Source organism: Halictus rubicundus, chromosome 16, assembly GCF_050948215.1.
Source record: "Halictus rubicundus isolate RS-2024b chromosome 16, iyHalRubi1_principal, whole genome shotgun sequence".
Taxonomy (NCBI): domain Eukaryota; kingdom Metazoa; phylum Arthropoda; class Insecta; order Hymenoptera; family Halictidae; genus Halictus; species Halictus rubicundus.
The window spans coordinates 866,448-886,712 of record NC_135164.1 but is presented as its reverse complement, the minus strand read 5'-3'; the positions used below and the strand labels follow the sequence as shown (position 1 = coordinate 886,712).

The window sequence follows — 20,265 nt, the reverse complement described above, 5'->3', positions numbered from 1 at the left end:
CTCTACTTTCAGATGCTTTTTCAAATTTTCAGCTACGTTGCTTTTTAATTCAGTTACAGCGTTATGAAGAAGACTTTGACAGTTACAAAAAATATTGTCCAACTTCCAGACACCACATGAGGAGAGATCAATTGTTTCGATAAATCGTATTACCATAATTTCAAAGCGCCTGTTTTCCTATGCAAAAAACCTGGTTGCCGAAAATAGTGAAATTTTTTTGTGCGAGTTATGCAACATTGCAGCAAACATAGTCTTTTTAACTTTAACTGGCTCTAGAAAGTTTTTTCGACATTATAACATAAGATAATCGGCGTACCTCGGTTCGTCTTCGGGTGTTTTCGTCACTTGTGTCGGTAGGTGCTTGTGACGATGGTAACATGTATAGACAGAAGCAGTATACAACAACGACCCTGACAACATATTTCAAACTCTTAAAAATCGGTGAGCAATCGCTAATGTAAATGAATGCAGAGGTTCGCTTGAATTAATCGGAAACTGATCAATGATGTGAGAGTCTAAAAACTCCTTGCTTCCTTACGAAGACTAAAGGTTTGAGAAGGGCTACTTAAACAAGGGATGAAAATAATGAACATTCGTTATAAAACTAGATGTTATTCAATTAAATGAAATATTTTATACTTTGATAGCATGCAATTCTTAAATCTATATCTATTAAACAATGGTTTAGAGAAGACTTGTAAATTGATTGTTGACAAACAGTATATCATTACTACATTTCAAGGGTGATTTAAAAGGCTGCAAGTTAATTTTTCAAACACATTGCATATTAAATTACAACGTATTTTTTCAGTTCAGATTGTACTATTGAATTATTAATAACTAATAAGTGTTATCTTAAACATGAAACATTTTATCATTTTAAATTTAAATTTAAGATTTTAGACATTAAATAATTATTAATAAGTAATATTTTTGTTTCATTTTTGGAATGGGAAAGAAACTCACTTGGTCGAATTTATATAAAATAATCACAAATAGAAAAAATTACATAAGAAAAATATGTAACCAATGAAAACGAAAATGTACTCATTAAGTGAAAAAGAAAAGGCAGAATTCAATTTTACCACTCGACTTTTTCACCGATCAATGCTCAACTCCATATATACTTTATGAACAATAAGAATTATCGTTTTCCACAGAAAAATAAGTACAGGGTAAACAAATAAATAAACAGTAACAACAATAACTATTAAAATTTTATTCGAAGAAATTTAATACGATTCAGAGATGTAATTAACACGGGTTTTAAAATGTTTACCGTCAAGTGCAACACTATATCGCAGTTTGACCTCAAAATTATCAACTACAGATTAAAAGGTATAAAGTATAATTATTCGAAGTGCATTAATTACTCGTACGTTTAACTCTAAAACAATTAATCTAAGCCCTGTATGAAACAATTATAATATTTGCAAAGTTGCAGTTATTTCAATAACCTTCTTTTTAATAGACAAATGCAATCTTATATCGAATACAACTAATCTACACAAACGGAAATCGCTTTAATTCTTTGTAAACTGAAACTATTAACTTTCTGTAGAAATGAATGTCATACAAAAAAAAATACAAAATAACCGATCAGAAAATAACGAAGATGCTCACTCAATTCAAAAGAAAGGACATTTCATGTACAAGAATCGAACATATTCCTCCAAAATTGTCTCGAAAACGCTAATTACGAGGCTTGACAGGGAAAACTGGAACCTAAACATCATCGAATACTCCACCTTGAATCTCCCTTAGTTGATTATTATAAATATACAAAAAGTTGCCTCTGGTCATGCTGAGTCCATACAGAGCACCGTTTGCCAGTTTCTGGAACGGATTCTTCGAGATATCCAGCACATTCAAGCTCCCCAAATTCTTACAAGATCCTCTAGGTATCTCCACGATTCGATTATCAGTCAACCAAAGTCGTTTCAGCTGAGGCAAACCTTCATAACTATCTCCATCGATCGTGGTCAGAGTATTATTATTTAAATGCAGATCCCGTAACGTTGGCAGATCAAAAGTACCCTTGGGAATACTCGAAATCCTGTTTCCAGTCAGTGACAATGTAAACCTCGGTACATTTGTGAAACTACCTGTATCTAAACTAATAATTTCATTGAAATCAATATGCAAGAAGTCCAAGCTCTCTGGCAAATTTGCAAACGTGTCCTTGGTGATGCTCTGCAACTTGTTCCAGGCCAGGTTGAGGTCCTTCAGCCTCTTCAATTCCGCAAACGTGCCCTTTTCCAGCTTAGTCAACGAGTTTCGATGAAGATACAACGTCTTCAGCTGCTTCAGGTTGCTGAATGCCTTGCGTTCGACCTGCATTAGATTATTCTTCGTCGCTATCAGAACATGCAGAGACTCTAGACCCTCGAAGACATCGTCCTGAAGCTTTCTGATATTGTTGTTAGCCAGGTTCAGGTAAACCAGTCGTGAAAGATTCGAAAAAACACCATCAGGAATCGATGCAAAGTGATTACTGGATACTACCAACTCTGATAAGCTCTCTGGCAAGCTGGATATGAAAGACAGGCTGTCCAGCTGATTACCATGAACGTATAAACCCGTCAGGTTTGTCTTCTGCAGTGCACCTTCCTCTATTTTATCGATGAGATTGTTTTTCAGGTTCAATACTCTCAAATGTCTGTTTTCTATCACCTGACTGTAGACGCCTCTGATCCTATTTTCCATCAGGTTCACATTAATCAGGTCCTCTGGCAGATCGTTTAATAGTTCCTTGGTGATCTCGGTGATGTCGTTGTTGGACAAGTCCAAGGAAGCTATTGGCAGGATTTGCAGTTGATACCAACCCTCCTGGAAGCCTTTTATACCCAGTCCTCGTAGGCTAACTTTTTTCTCTTTCTCGTCTATTGGCACTTCTATGCAAGAACTGCCTTTGGCGATCTTTGTGCCCTCTTCTAGTGGTTCGATTGACTGCACTATTTTGTCAGGGATGCACAGCTTCAGCGTCAGGCCGGGTATCATCACTTTGTTCGATCCCTGGCCCTGTGGCCACTGGGTTTTCAAAGATTCTTCTTTGTTTACTCCGTTTTCCTTCTCCTTGTGCTTTTGTTCAATGTCAGCCTCGGACTTCATTGCTTCCAATTCTTCCTCGTACTTCAAAAATGAGTTTGTGAACGTCCCTGTGCTTATGCTCCAGAAAACATTGTCCTCGGTGAGGATGGAAGTGGATTTTGTCAAACCAAATAGTTGACCTCTGCGAAGATGCATTACAGGATTGCGAGAGATGTCTAGGATCTGGAGCTTCTCTAGTCGGACAAATAAGTTCTCCAAGTTGGAAAGCTTGTTGTCGGATAGATTTAAACATTCTAGGTTGGTTAGGTTCGAGAAAATGAACTCTGGTAGAGACTGTATGGTGTTGTTCGCTAAGTTTAGAGACTTTATGGATGAAACGTTATCTAAAGCGGTTTTTTCTAGTCTTTGGAGATTCATGCTTGATAGGTTGAGTTCTAATGCAAGATCGCCATTGTATTCGACGTTCTTCAATGTTCCGTTTTCGATGTCTAGGATGTAGTTGCTCAAAGTCGGATTCAGTGGCACCGCTGCCACCAGAGGCAGCAATACGACGAAGAACAGCATCGTTGGAGAACCTTCAAACAAATTTCATTTGATTTTTTAACCGTCTACCTGTATAAATTCCAGAAGTTTAGTAAAAAACAAAGTCAATAATTTATAGATTATCCACGTAGTTACTAACTAGTGTTTCTCATCTAGTAAATGATGTATAAACAAAGCATTTTATGTCCAAAATTTAATAGTGTGCAGCGATTGGCAAATTATACAATTTTTATTGTATTCGAAGCTCGACTAAAATCTTTAATAAAACCAACTAATCTTTGTGACAATTGATTTTCTCTAAATTAAATTATAAAAATTAATATTTGCATAAATGTCTACAGTCTAATGACAAGAATACGAAAAAGTTGGAAGATGAAACAGTAGTACTGCTTTTCTAAACTCAAGTCTGTTAAGTTTACAATATTATTTTTTGAGAAACTAAATTACGTTATAATTCTTATATAAAACGCTTTCTGTTTCTTTATAATATACGAAACCATGTTTTAATAATAATAATGATATTTTGTGCTATTGTATTTACTAAATACTCTTATTTTATAGCGTGTCTACCTTGTGTAACAAGAATACCTTTTCCATCTCTATGAATCACATTTTAGACATATACATACATCATAAACATAAGGAGTTTACACACATTATTATATTATTTACAAATAACAGTACCAATTTATTCTCTTTCATTTTTTCGTATATACAGGGTGAATTCGATAAAGCAGGGCACCTAAATATCTCCGTTACTTTTCGTTGTACAAAAAAACTTCGTAGGACAAAGTTACACTGTTTGAAGGGTCACATATAATGGTGTAAGGGAAAAAAATTTCAAGGTCATTTTTATGAGATTTCAAGGTTATCGATGTTTTTTTAAATGGAATGATATATTTTCGTTAACGTAATGTTGTAGCTGAAAAAATAACGAATTCATGCATGTAACACAATATGACCTTCAAATGACCTTCAACCCAGAAAAATGGTATAAATAAAATTCAACGTGTAAGATTCATTTGATGTATTTCTGTTACGCCAAATGTTCAAAAATAGATCCCTTGAGCTGCTATACATTCAAATGTATCGCAATACATAACATAATAACAGATTCGGTGTTGACAGGAGGACAATTATGATATACCTTCACCTATACGTTCGTACAGAATCGTGTTTATCCACTACTAATTACTCAGAAGACCTTCTTGCTATCAGATTTCCACAGTTTCTAAGATTTCTCGATCAGTTTATCGATGAACGTTTCACAATGCGTTACTCGAAGGAAGATAAGATTGATATGATTTTCATTTATGGAGAAAGTCGACAGTGTTTAAGAGAAGCCGTGCAGTTGTACAAGGACCGATTTCCTAATCGTAATTGTCCATCAGTTTCCGTTTACTCCAATTTGATAAATAAATTCCGTGAAACTGGTAGTGTCGAAAATAAAAAACGTACAAAGGTGAGGACTGTAAGGAATGAAGCAAACACAATTAATGTTCTGGCAGCAGTGAATACAAACCCTCATGCTAGTACGAGGCAAATCGCACGAGGAAGTGGCATTAGTCAAAAATGTGTAGTGCAAATACTCCAGGAACACAAATTTCAACCCTTTCACCTATCAATTCATCAAGAACTTCATGGTAGAGACTTTGTAAATCGTGTAAACTTTTGCCAGTGGGGATTGAGACAATTGATAAATGATAGAGCATTTTTTAATCAAGTATTATTTACCGATGAAGCTTCGTTTACAAATCACGGGCAAATAAATTTTAAAAACCTGCATTATTGGTCATCTGAAAATCCGCGGTGGTTACGGACAGTCGACAAACAAAGACCATGGTCCGTCAATGTTTGGTGCGGAATTTTAGATAACCAAATAATTGGGCCTCACTTTATTACCGGAACATTAAATGCAGAAAAATACATTGCATTTTTACGAGAATCGTTACCAATTCTCCTGGAAAATACACCCTTGAACATTCATCAAAATATGTGGTATCAACATGATGGATGTCCGGCCCATTCTTCCCGTGTCGTAACACAATTCTTAAATAACAAGTTTCCAAATCGTTAGATTGGACGTAACGGACCCGTATTATGGCCAGCTCGCTCACCAGACCTTACACCCCTTGATTTTTATCTATGGGGAAAACTGTAAGACGATGTTTATAGTGAACCACCAACGACTATAGACGACATGAAAGAAAGAATCGTCCAGGCTTGTGCGTCGATTTCCTCAGAAATGAATTACACAGCAGTACGTTCTGTAAATTCACGGCTGAATGAATATATAGCAGCTCAAGGGAATATTTTTGAACATTTGGCGTAACAGAAATACATCAAATGAATCTTACACGTTGAATTTTATTTATACCATTTTTCTGGGTTGAAGGTCATTTGAAGGTCATATTGTGTTACATGCATGAATTCGTTATTTTGTCAGCTACGACATTACGTTAACGAAAATATATCATTCCATTTAAAAAAACATCGATAACCTTGAAATCTCATAAAAATGACCTTGAAATTTTTTTCCCTTACACCGTTATATCGCCCTTCGCACAGTATAACTTTACATTGTGGCCCTTCAAACAGTGTAACTTTGTCCTACGAAGTTTTTTTGTACAACGAAAAGTAACGGAGATATTTAGGTGTCCTGCTTTATCGAATTCACCCTGTATATCATTAGACTATAGAACTTTACACATTTATAGTATTGAAAAATATTCAAAAATTGTTAAATAAAAAATTTAGTAGAAGTGAACTATGTTTTTATTTATTAAACCTACTCACGAAGGAAATAACATTTTCTTTAATTACAGATTTTATAAATTTGTTTTTAGCTTTACAATCAACTTACTAAGTAAACGCTGACCAGTAACTGTGAAAATACTATATACATACAGTGAATCCGCGTTATATGTCAGCAGCCCGGGTCTTGTTGTGGTCGGAGTACTATTGTTTGATGCAGTGCCGAACATAGAACATGATACCGAAGCTCAAAACTTCTTTATTTTTCATTATTTTTGTATAGGACTTTCACCAACAGATTCCTGGCATTTTTCTGATTAAAGTAAAACCAAATATGATATTATTCCAATGATATTTATTTGTCTAATGAAAGATTAAAGTTTAAAGATAAGTTAACAGTGAAACTGAGTTATACGTCGCCGAGACTTCTAAATTAGTCGACGTTGAAATATTCCTACTACCGCGGAGTATATGCAGTGAGCGGCCAAGAAGCTCGAGGTCATGCTCGAGGCATGTTCGGGCCGCCCGATATTCGGGTTAGGGTCGGGTTGCAGAAAGATGAATTTTTCAAGTGTAACGTGCATTATTTCAAAATTGAACACTACACCTACCGATATTTCATGTATATCTAATCCTACCATGAGCGGTCAAATGACCGCTTCAAAAAAAATCTTAATATAGAAAGAGATTTTAGCCAATTGGATAGTAAACAAAATATTTTTTTCTATTTAGAAAAGTTTTATTTACATTTATGTATTTTCAGCACATTCAAGTCAATAAGTTACATGGCGATACAGTAACCTTGTATACAAGAAATTCTAAACGAAATTTCAAAAACGGTCATTTGACCGCGTGTGGTAGGTTTATTGTTAATATAAATAAAGATTATGCACATATTTTCCAAATATACTTACTGTAATTATTGAAAAAAACCGAGTATATTAGAAATTACGTTATAAGCTATGAAAGAAATAGCATTATTACCATTATCTATTTCATAACAACGCAGAGTTGAATCTCAGGTATCGCGATAACTCGCTTGCCCGAACTTGTCCGATTCTCTCCGAATCCGCCCGACGAAGTCGAGCAGGCAGCCCGAAACACTCGGGCCGCCCGATGTGTCATGAAGTATCGCGCGGCCGAATCGAGCCCGCCCGACTTTCTGCGACCCGACCCGAACCCGAATATCGGGCGGCCCGCACATGCCTAGTCATGAAGTGTCGCGCACTCGAATCGAGCACGCCCGATTGTCTGCGACCCGACCCGATTACAACAGAAATGACCTTAAAAATTATGTACGATTTCTTAACATGGAAATTTCGAGAATATTCCCTTCTGGAATCTTTCAAGATAGTCTCTGATAGGAAACATCCTGGCTAACCCTACGTTTAACCCTATAAACAGAGATCCTGCTTCAAACCTCCAACTTATTGGAAACGACAAATGCGACCCTACTATAAACCCGTTCGTTTTCATCCTCTTTGGTCAGTAATTGTGCAGTAACGTGAGGGGTCACGCCGAGTCGCGCCCGTAAGAGTCAGTTCTAGTGAGATCTGGTTAAAGTCCTCTTCGAATCAAGTTAGCCTTATAAATTCCGCTATTTTGATAATACTTCTATCTTGCATTCAACAATTGCTCTTAGATCCCGCATTGTCAGTGCGTCAACAGTGTGCACCTTAGGTTACAATACTTTTATTGTACGTTTATATCCAATCCAATCGCGACATCAACATCTGTAACGCACATTCAAATAAGAATATATTCGTGTTGTTTGGTAAATCGTACAATCTATAAACCCTTAATTACTGCCCAATATCCTAATCTAATAATTGAGCGTCCCCACACGATATAATCTTATCGCTCGGATTGTATCAATTAAATTATATACTAGTTACGAGGTCTACTAACTATCCTAGCGACTCCCTGATTTCATATCTGGTTCGTTCGCGACATACCATAGTCCAACAGCGATTTTCTCCAACCTAGTGGCTCCCCAATTTCGCATTGGGTTCGTCCGCGCTGTTGCACAACCTCCTAGCAGCTCCTCGGTTTCGCACCGGGTTTGTCTGCGCATCTCTCCCAGTGACTCCCCAATATCGCATTGGGCTCGTAACATCTTTATTTTTATATACTATCTTTGCAAATTAAATTGCCAAATAAGTTAATTTATAAAAACATCAATTTCTATAGAAGATTGCAGTTTAACTGCCAATTTAATATTTACTGGAAACAGAATTCATAGACTTTCTATTTGCTGAACAAGAAGGATGGAAAGAATTTGTTGATCAAAACGTAAATGGAACTGATGAGGCATTCGGTGATGTAATTAAAGAATTTCGTGCTTTGCAAAGTTATGACCATTATTTTTATACATGTAGTAGGTATATGATTACAGATTACTGTAAGCTATCTCTTTAAAATGTATTGAAATGATAACATTCGAAAGAAAACGTAATAAAATGAATATTATTTCTTATTCATAATATAAATTATTTTTTCATGTAAGGTAGAATGAATATGTCGTACGTATATTGGTCATGGTGAAAAACGAATTGGTATTTAATCCTGAAATATTAAAGAATGTATATCAATTTTTGAAGTAGGATAGGAGTACGTCCACATGACTCTATTGTCTCTTAAATTGTTAAATCAATATTTCGTGTTTCATTAATACACCTTCACAATTTGAAGTTAATCGGTCAAAGTAGATTTTTAAAGTCGATTTTCTCGAAAATAAAGTTTTAAACGATAAAAATTTATTCTGTATTTTCGACTTATTTTCTCACGTAGAATCACCCCTTCCATGGGTGTACCCAATACTGGGACACCCTGTAGAGATATGAAATAAAGTAGTTTACGAAACTTAGAGTGGCTTTTCAAGAGGACGGTTGATTCGCGACCTTTCAAAATTTTGTTCCTCGTGACGAGTAATAAACGATGAAATAGAAAAAAATTCAAACATGATATTTTTGGTCAAGGTTAATTTTACTGCATGGCCTGAAGAAGCCACGAAGAAACATTTTGTTACACCCAAGGCAATAATATTCTATAATTGCTTCTCGTTCGAGATTGCCTTTATCAAGAAGTATAAGAATATGATGGTGTTTTCCTCTTCGCGTTATCGGAATTTCGTATACAGAGTGTCTCAAAAATGTTGTACTTCCGAGAAAGGGGTGATTCCTGAGATCATTTGAAGTAACTTTTTCTTTTGCGAAAATGTTCTCCACAGCTTTATTAAGGAGTTATTAACGAAAAACACGGGCCAATCAGAGCGCGGCAACAGCGAACAAATTACGGCTCAGCCAATGCCAACGCCACGCTTAGCGGGACTTGTCGCCGAGACAGCATCCGTTTGCTGTAGCCGTGCTTTTATTGGTCCATGTTTTTCTTTAATAACTCCTTAAGAAAGCCGCGCAGAACATTTTCGCAACGGAAAAAGTTACTTGAAATCACCTCAGGAATCGCCCCTTTCGATGAAGTACAACATTTTTGGGACACCCTGTATGCTTTCACTAATGATATGTAGACTTCCAAATGAAATACCGTATTTGCAATAATCCAAAGCCGCTGTTCTCTATTTAGAATTTAGTCTAATCTTGTAGATATAAGAAAAATTCCCTCTTTTTGACGTTCTGCGTAGTATGAAATTGCATTTATTATTTGACAAGGACCGAGACTCGGATAACATTAATCATTTATTGCGAGCTTAGGAAACCAGAATTCACGATTATTTTCTTCATTATCTAATGTTGTGTAATCAAGTTCAATATATGGCGATATATGTTATCATAATGTGGACTATATGAATATTGCGAACTTCAAATATGTCGAAAAACATGGTAATGGATTTACATTAATTTAATATTTTTTTTAAACGAACCTGTCATTTTTTAACGGTTAAACATTGGTTAAATTCAGAAAAAATTCTAATCTTGTTTTGAAATACTATTTGTAAACAATATATGCCAGACAAATTCATTGATATAAGTACTGTGTAAGTAATAAATTGATTAAAACAATTGTTCATAAGTTACGACCATAAACGTGACTGAACCTATCATTTCTTAACGCACTGTATAGGCATGAACTGAGAAAAGAAAAACGGATAATATCGTTAAGTTCTCAGAGTAGTCAGTCACTAATGATTTGAGTGGCATTTCGACGAACATTGCGCAGAACGGCGAGCCGAACAGCGAACGAAACGCAAAATCGACATTCATTTTGGCGAACCGAACGGCGCGATTTTGCATTTCGGTCGCTATTAGGCGCACCGTTCGGCGCAATGTTCGTCGAAATGTTCAGGTCTGTACGAGCCTTTAGTGGCGTTCCTGCTCAGCACGATGTCACACGTCTTATGTCATGACGAGTGTGTTGCAGCAATTTACTGGAGTTTAATACATAACTAATATTATATAGGGTGTTCCAAAATTCACGCAAGAAGTAATTTTGATAGAAACCACAGGTTTATAATTAAAAATTGTGAATTTTGTATTGATTCATAAAATATACAGTATAGAGTTATGCATAGCATATCGGGTAAATGGCCTCCACAGTTTTGCTGGCACATACGCACTTATTTGTTGAAATTTTCCATGACCGTTTTGCATAAATGTTACTGAATTTCATTGGTACTGCGCTCAATTTCTTTCTTCAAGGCGTGGGTGGTCGTGGGCTTGTTGACATAAACCTTAGACTTCAAAAAACCGCAAAGAACGCCAAAGAACCCACGCCTTGAAGGAGGAAATTGAGCGCTGCATCAACGAAATTCGAAAAACGGTCATGGAAAATTTCAACAAAAGAGTGCGTATGTGCCAGCAAAGCCGTGGAGGCCATTTACCCGATATGCTATGCATAACCCTATACTGTATATTTTATGAATCAATAAAAAATTTACAATTTTTAATTATAAACCTGTGTTTTCTATCAAAATTACTTCTTGCGTGAATTTTGGGACACCCTATACAATTGTATACATAGTGAAATATAATAAAATATATGTAAAAATGGATCTCGTTGCCCAGTATTATTCAGATAGGAATTTAAACCATAACAATAATAAAGTCTGGCAAGTATAATTTATTTTATTGGAAATTCTGATCAATTGAAATTTCTTGAAAAATTTTTCTCAACATGTAAATTATTCTAACTTCTGAAACAAAGCCAAGTCGTATTGCGAGATATTTAAAAAGTTGTCTTTTTAACAGGAATATTAATAGGACTCACTGTACATACTTTTCTTCACATCAATCACTTGTATGGAATACACGATTTTCGATAAAATAAAAAAAAAAATAGAATATAATTCTAGTCGTTTTATTTTATACGAAATAAATTTAGTTTGAGCAGATTAATAAAAATAGAAGAAAAAACGAACAGCAATCACTGACTTTTTTTCTGCAATGACTTTTTTTCTGGTAAACACGTAAAAGTATTTAACCTTTGGTATAAGCTCAATTAACGGATAAACTTAAATATTTTTCAAACTGCGACACGCGGTGTTTTTCCTTGTAGCCACGGAATTATTCACAGTGATGCGGTAGCGTACTGTAACTAAGAGGTAAATAAGAATACGTGATACAGTTTCTCTAAAAAAAAAAGAAGAAAAACGAAACAGCCTAAAGATTTATTTCCAGCGTGTTAGACGAGTAGCCTAACGTTAAAGGTCGGGAGATGTTTTGAGCAGCGTTATCGGTCGCATGTTACTCACGTTTCAAGGGACGATATCCGAAAACCGTGGACGAAGCCGTGAACTGTTCCCTGCGTCTATTGCTGGCGAGTAGTTCGCGACAGGATTCCTCCGGACGTAGCTATCGCGAGAACAGGTCTTGCAAGCCTTTATACCCTGCGGATTTTGAGCGTGTCTGAGAAATCTATGGATAGGTACGTGCGAGTGTCGCGATAGTGTGCGTTGTCGATTTGGCGAGTCGTACGGGAGGCAACCGCCTCCAAGCAAGGACAAAATGACAAAAAGAACCGTCGAACGTTCGTGGAACTTACGTTTAGTCCCCCCGCGGAGCTATTAGAAGCAGAATCTCGTCACGTATTGACTGTCAAGAAGCAGGAAGCAAGGAGTCTCGGCGAGAAGTTTCCCATCGAGCTTGACCCTGATCGAATCGAACCCGGGCCTATAATTAATTCGTTAATCGGTTCTATTCGGGGAATCATCGGCTCTTCCGCAGTCTGAGTTTATTAGGGATAGGATCGCGGATCTCATTGGCCGACGCGTTGGACTAGTTTATCGCGACACAAGCGATTCGCGCAAACACTTTATCTATTGGCTACTTCGCGCGATAATACCATATCAATGTATCAATAGCTGTGTCGGAACGATAGGTTTGCCCGATTTCGACAGTTAAGACTGTTATCGAGAGGTCGAGAGCAAGCTGTCATTTCGTGCCAGTGCTTCGGACAGTTTCTCGTTAGAGTAGCTAGTGGACTGCGAATTTTTCTACGTTTATGGTATACGAAAAGTGAAAAGCGGGATAACCAGTAAAGTGCTGTCATATTTAGTTTCAGAATCAATGAAATAATCAATAAAAGAATCAATAAAATAATAGATAACAGAGATTAGATGAATCAATATGAGAAAATGTTCCGAAATAAAGTGGTGTCATTGTCATAGTGTGATATCACTATAACATCTTAAATTATGACTAATAATTGAAACTCTGAAACTCTAATTGAAATTCTGACACTTAGAAACGAATTTTTTGTTGCTTTTCTTGTAACGTGACGCTCCAAACTGTACAGTCACTGTACAAATCTTTGCTACTTAATATTTATTACTTTTTGATGGTAAATCGTTAATGTTTTTACACCGGTATAATATTTCCGTGTGTATTAAAGTACTTAATAAACTAAATTGCACTAATATAGTACCTTTGTAACTTACGTTATCGTAAAAAACAGAGTGAGCCCATACTTTTGATCCACTGTAGGTCGTGTAGATTTTATATTCGTCGTTTTCAATTTACACGTATACCAATCATTTCGAGAGAAAGAGTCTGATTATGTTTCTGCATTTCGCTTTCCAAGAATATAGATGGAAATTTGTATTACTTGCGGAATGACCTAATATTTTTATCTCATTGCCACACGGAATCTACTATTGAGTGAACGAAATTATTTTTCATCACAATTTTCATAAGCCAACATAAAAATCGAAAATTTGCATAAAGATTTGCAGATTAATATTTACCGTAATATTGTAAACTGTGAAATTCTGAGCAACGTTTTTCTCGAATATATATTAAGTCGTTAATGCTTTTAGGGGAGTTAACAACGATGTCACTAACATTATTCTTTCTCCTTATTTTTCGATTATTGTTGGGGTCTCTGGTATGTTTGAGGGATTTGAATAAAATTTAGTTTAACCAATGTGTTATTTGAGAAACTAATTTTTCAGTGATTAAAAATTGATTCTTATGTATTTATGAGATTTTGAAATTTAGAAATTGCATGAAATCGTTTATATTGGTAAACGTTAATGGCGTTTCTTCTGTTTTATTATATCAAATCATTATTGTGTATTTTATAAAGTTTTTTCTTTTTTCGAGTTTTCATGAAACTGAATTACGTAATATGTAATTCATCTAACGACTAACGATTTCAATTGAGATATTTGATTATCAATTACGTTTAATGATTACATTTGTAATTTAATTGGTGTATACTCACAGTTAACGAAAATGGGGTTCTAATTGGCAATTAAATGAATGGTTACATCAGATATTTAATCTGCAACTGGGTTAATGATTTAATTAACTATTAGACATCATCACTTGAAACGCTTGATTATGAATTGTAACTGACGATTTCTATTTTATCTGTACCACGTGGAATTTTTACCTAGTGAAAGGCACTTTTTTCAGTTTAGTTTTCATTAAATTATGTATTGAACTGGTAATTTGGTAAAAGATTTGCAGTTTAGAAATATTCAAAAGGGCGCTATATATGGCGAAATAAGTATTTCAAATACTATTTAATATTTCAGATTTTATTTGGCTTAAAAGAAATAGTATTTTACATGTAAAAAGAAATAGAAAAAATTTCTTAAAAGAAATAGTATTTTACATAAGACATGTAATTTATAAAATATAATATTGTTATTTCAAGAATCTCAATCTTACAATAAAATATTTCCATTTTAACAATCTGAAAAACACAATAAAACATTTTATTTTAATAATCTGGAATAAAATAAAATAAGTGCTTTCATCATACTTAACATAGAGGATCAGCCTATAAATAACGCGGTTTTTTCAATTCATTCTTTGATCTAAAATGTAACAGTTTCTCTGGTTGAATTATTATTAAAAGACATTAAAAAACAAGTTTTAGATGATGGTGGAAACAAGTATTTCTGATAAAGTTGAATGTGTCTGCTCTAACATACGCAGCAGGTTCCTACTGTGGTTTGTTGATAAACAATATAGAAAAAAACATTGTATCTTTTCATTAGGAAGAGATTTTCAGAAAAAATATTGAAAATAAGATACTATTTGTAAAACAATAAAGTAATATTTTATTTACAAAGTTGTACGCATACTTCAAAATGGACAGGATTGTTTATTATTGACTATTTATAATAATATTTTAGCCAATTTTTTTTTTTTTGGGAATCGTTAATAATTAAGATTAATATTATCGAACAACGATTGCAACATTAAATATTTCTATTGTGCCACTGCACACGGTTACCGTATTTAAGAAAGCATTTAGAATTCAAATGGCTTCAATCCCACGGGGCAATGAATGCACGCGGCTGTCTATAGGTGACACGCATGTGCGCCAGCATTTGTTTGCGTTTTAGTACGTGGCAAGGTTCGACAAACAGATCTTTCAAAGTCTAAAATCGTTTGCCGTGAATACGTGATGTTCAGACATATCACAGCATCGGTAGACGTGGCAAGCTGCGTTTAAAGTCGCCAGTTAGCACACACTTGTCAATTGAAGACAGGCATTGTATATTTTATTAGTATATTATTATCTTTTTACGGGACTTTCACTAATATATTTGTGGAATTTTTCTGATTAAAATGATACTAATACCATACAATTCGAATCATATTTACACTAATTTTCCGTTAATATATAATATAATTGTCATCATTTATTATACAAATATCGTTGGAATTATATCATATTTGATATCATTTTAATAAAAAAAGTTCCACGAATATATTGGTGAAAGCCTCATAAAAAAATAATTAATAACGAAAAAGTTTAATTTTTTAATTAAAAGCTTGAGCTCACGCCAGTGAGCTTTTGTATCGAATTTTTTTTCTTTTTTCTTCTTTCCCGAACACTTCGACTCCGCGTTTTTTTCTTTCCCATACGCTGTTCATCTTTCTGTCCAAAACTTTCATCGTTCATTACTCATGTAAATATCGTCGGAATTATATCATATTTGGTATCATTTTCATTAGAACAATACCACGAATATGTTGGTAAAAGTCCCATAAAAAATAAAGAAGTTTTGTTATTGGATTGGTTATGATCACCTGGTCTCACACCGATATGCATACCCGACGCATATTATGTTACACTCCTCGGCGACCGAGGTCTCTCGAGCTTCTTGGCCCTTCACGGGGTATACTCCGCGGTAGTGGGGATAATTCCGCGACATTTACCATGTAGGCCTCGGCGACATATGTCGCGAATTCACTGTGTATATTATATATATATTAATATATACGCCCAGTGCTGGTAAAAGTAGCTTCATCGGTAAATAGTATTAAATAGAAAAAAAGTGGATTGATTTGTAGCTGCTCTTGAGCCCATCCACAAAGTCTAATACGATTTACATAATCCATGTCAGGTAATTTCTGGTGAAGGCTAATGTGGTACCGATGATATTTGTTTACAAATTCAACCGTACCAAGCCACTATTGCGTTTCTCTTACTTTCTCCATAAATTAGAAGCATCTCTAATTGTTCTTCGAATGAAATTTTCATATTGACTATCTTATGTCCACTAACTGAGAAACAGACTGACACTGAGAGACGTCGGAAGCCTACCAATGTTTCCATTTGACGTAGTGACCATATCCTTGAATACGTTCCATAATGAAAGTAATAGAATGTAAACAGTCAAATATCTCAGCAACGGTAAGTATTAGGACAAATACACTTTACCACTTTTATACTCAGAATACGCCAATCTATCGAAATCGAGTATAAAAAATTGGACATTCCATTTAAAAAAAGAAAGGTGACCTCTATATCTTCTCTACACCTCCACTTGCAAGAATATCATTTATACCATATTATGTAGTTTCTTAAACCCTACAACATCTGTAAGTAACATTTTCTCGTATTGTTTGAAATAACACACACTGTGTGGGACACACTATATATACAGGATGATCCTTTTAAGTAAGGCCACCTAAATTTCTCTTCAGGTTATTGTGATGTAAAAATATTTGTTACGTAATGTGCATGGTGCCAATGGATCAAATATCTGGCAAGAATATTTTTTTGCGAAGGTCATTTTTTTCGGAGTTATCAAGGACATCGGTGTCTTTTGATATATAACTACAGTTTTTTTATTGCATCGTGTAACTGATCGAAATATACATCCAGATATGTATAATAACACGACCTTGAAATGACCTTGATCTTCGAAAATTAAAGTTTCACCTAGAACTGATGTCTATTGAGATCGTAGGCTTTGACCAAGACTACAATCCAGAGCGTGAATGTAAATGAAAAAAAAAAACGCGCGGTGTTTACGTGGTTCGAATGTACAAAGATAAATTTCCAGACCGTAATTGTCGATCATGTTGTACTTATGCAAAGTTGATCAGTAATTTCCGTGTAACTGGTGGTGTAACACGGATACTTCAAGAAGAAAAATTTCTCATCCCTATCATTTATCGTTACATCAGGATCTTCATGGAACAGATTTTGTAAATCGTATGAATTTTTCTCGATGGGGTTTACAGCAATACGAAAATGACGAATCATTTTTTAAAAGAGTACTGTTTACTGATGAAGCGTCTTTCACTAAACATGGACAGCTAAATCTAAAAAACATGCATTATTGGTCAATTGACAATCCACATTGGCTAATTGTAAGATCACTGGATAAACAAAGACCGTCGAGTGTAAGTCCGGTGTGGCATTTTAAATAATCAAATAATTGGTTCCTATTTCATAAACGGTACTTGAAATGGAGAAAAGTGTGCAACATGAGTTACAAATGCTTGTATATACATGATGTACCACTAGATATCCGTTTAAGAATGTAGTATCAGCTTGTCGAACAAATTTTGGATTTAAAATTTCCAAATCGATGGATTGGTCGTACTGGAATTGTAGGATAGCCACCATGTTCACCAGACCTCATACCAATGGATTTTTTGTGGGGAAAATGGAAACAAACAGTTTATAACAGGGATTGAAAACTGTTATGATATCGGTTCCGGTTCTCGAAACAGTTATGAAGAACTGAAATGATGTTGTAACTGTCATGAGAATATCGCTCTCACGCACACACACGCGCGCGCGCGCCGCAGTCGCCACGTAGTCTTCTTCATAACGCTGTAACTGTATTAAATAGCAACGTAGCTAAAAATTTGAAAAAGCATCTGAAAGTAGAGACTTCAAGCTTTCAAATTATTATTTAACGATATCGATACAACAATTTTTGCCGGTGTTATGATCACTTAGAATTATCCCAATTTCTCAGGTTCGTAGAGGTGATTCTTTAATTTTTTTGAGGACAAAAAAATGGATTCTTTAATTTTTTCTTTTTTTTTTTATACATTTATAGATATTATTTTATATAATACAATATCGTGAAAATGTATAAATAATGCATTGTATCTAGAAAGTGCAGAAATGAATCAATGATAATAAAATGTCCTTCACTATTTTCCGTGACGTAGTTATTCTAATGTTTACACAGATTATCATAATTTCGCTATATTACGTAATCCTTGAGAGAAGATGTTTGAAAAAGATTTCGGCAGGTAAGAAGTTTTAAAATATTAACGTGACTATAGGATTTTTAGTTGCAGTAGTCGTCTAGAATGGCGTGTAATTTGCATAGATTAATTTTGCTTTCAAGAAGGTGCGAGTATTCATCATTGGATCCGGAATTAAAGAATTCCTCTGATTACAAAAGTCATCATAAATCAGTTCTACCTTCCATGAAGATCCGTCCTTGCCGCGAGGCACGTGATTTACTGTGAAAAGGTGGGTTTTAATACCATGTATGATGAATTAAGCAGCATGTCCGTGATGGCGATCACGGTAGCGGGAAAAGAGTCGTACATTTTTAGGCTGCTGTTCTTTTAATTAAATTTACAATACCGTTCACAGAGTTTCTTCGACTTTAGGAAGTGATATTACGTAACTCATTATTATAATTATGGGAACGATTATTATTATAGTAGCATTACCGACTGATTAATACACTCTTCCATGAATATTTTCTCTGCTACTCAGGAAATAAATAAATAAAACATATCACTCTTCGTCACCTTCACTGAAACAATTATGGGACCGAATAGAGGAGCAATAGGTTAAATAAAATATAAAATATATTTCTTGGTTAGTATTTTGGACTCGTGGAGAATTGAGTCAGGAATAAATTACTGTAACTAGTAAATGAAATGTGATAGAATTGAAATATTAATCGTTTCTTAAGTTTAAATGAATGTTAAACCATGTGCCCCTTATGTTTTGTGTGATCTTGTTTCAATAAACCCATAAATAATGATGTTCTGGAAAAATGGTTCAATTGGTTCAATTTTGCTTCTCACTGTAATTAGAACACTTCAATTTGAACAAAATGTTAAAACGTTACTGTCACGTTACGTCACTGTTAATGGAAGACGTTAAAATGTGTTGTAAATGATCTGACCAGTTAGAGATTCATAATACATAGGAAACCTGCGACATTTTTGGCAACTCCGAAATGAATATGTTGTGAGAATGTAATAATATATTCTAACCTCCTGGTTACGATGCGCGCCATCGTACCCATATCATCCATCCTTATTGCTGTTATCACTCTTCCGTCTACCGACTTTCATTAGCCACACTAGCAATCGCCGGTGAACTCGTTAACGGTTCATTTTCGACCCGCGGTTTTTCCGCGCGTCATCGTCCATTACTCTTTACGCCGACTAGCAGTCTCTTCTCATCGCAATTCAAGCAAATATTTCGATGTTTTGCTGTCATCGTAGACTAATCGTCCAGCTAGTTAGGAGAGCCATTACGGGATTATTCGGTGCCTGTTGTCAGCTTAATTACAAAGACGGGAAGGATGCTTGTGATTATGATCGCAGAATAAATAAATAACAACAAAACGGGGAGCGTATGTGTTTTCAATTATTAGTTGTAATATAAATTGTAATATAATTGTTTGGCGTCGACCGACGGTCGGAGTCGCCTGGGGGCCGGGACCACTCAGAAATGAGCGCGCGAGGTGGCAAGGAGAAGACGGGAGAATCAGAATGTTGCCCTTTCGGTAAAAATGCACTTTATTCACTCGATAAAGACCGCAGCCCTGCGGGTGTTCGTACGATAATCGGAAATCTTGCGCGTGGTCGTCTCTGCGATGAATCGCGCCGGAAATCTTGAACGGCACCTTGACGAGGGCCGCCGCGATCGGAAAATCTTCAACGCGAGCGTCGGAAAATCTTGTCGCGAGCAGAATCACGCAACGCGACGCGGAAATATCGGCCGGTCGAAGAACAAAGTCGCGAAAGGATAGGACGAGAATGAAGCTGATAGATGCTGAATTTGACTCGAGCGAGAACTGAGAAATAAGAGAGCTGCTCCGCCAGGGGAGAGCCTTAAATGTTCTTCGACCGGCAGACGTGGTTGTACGCTATTGGTTATGATCGATCGTATGATACCGGTAAACACACGGTTGAGATTTGAATAGAGGAGGTTTACCGGCAA

At 35.4% G+C, this 20,265-nt stretch overlaps 2 protein-coding genes across 2 annotated transcripts in view; both read right to left on the bottom strand.

Annotated features, from left to right (window-relative positions):
- The window catches only part of LOC143361999 (uncharacterized), a 533,154-nt gene that overhangs the window by 304,870 nt on the left and 208,019 nt on the right, over positions 1 to 20,265 (bottom strand). The window lies entirely within an intron of this gene.
- LOC143362006 (uncharacterized) lies at positions 1,191 to 12,488 on the bottom strand. Its single transcript, XM_076801775.1, has 3 exons — positions 12,346 to 12,488; positions 12,056 to 12,190; positions 1,191 to 3,626 (listed from the first exon to the last, which is right to left on the bottom strand). Exon 3 carries the CDS (start codon positions 3,613 to 3,615, stop codon positions 1,726 to 1,728), a length of 1,890 nt encoding a protein of 629 aa, XP_076657890.1. The 5' UTR covers positions 3,616 to 3,626; positions 12,056 to 12,190; positions 12,346 to 12,488; the 3' UTR covers positions 1,191 to 1,725.

Coding starts and splice junctions, on each gene's coding strand:
- LOC143362006 (XM_076801775.1), bottom strand. CDS start 3,615: ATGCTGTTCTTCGTCGTATTGCTGCCTCTGGTGGCAGCGGTGCCACTG.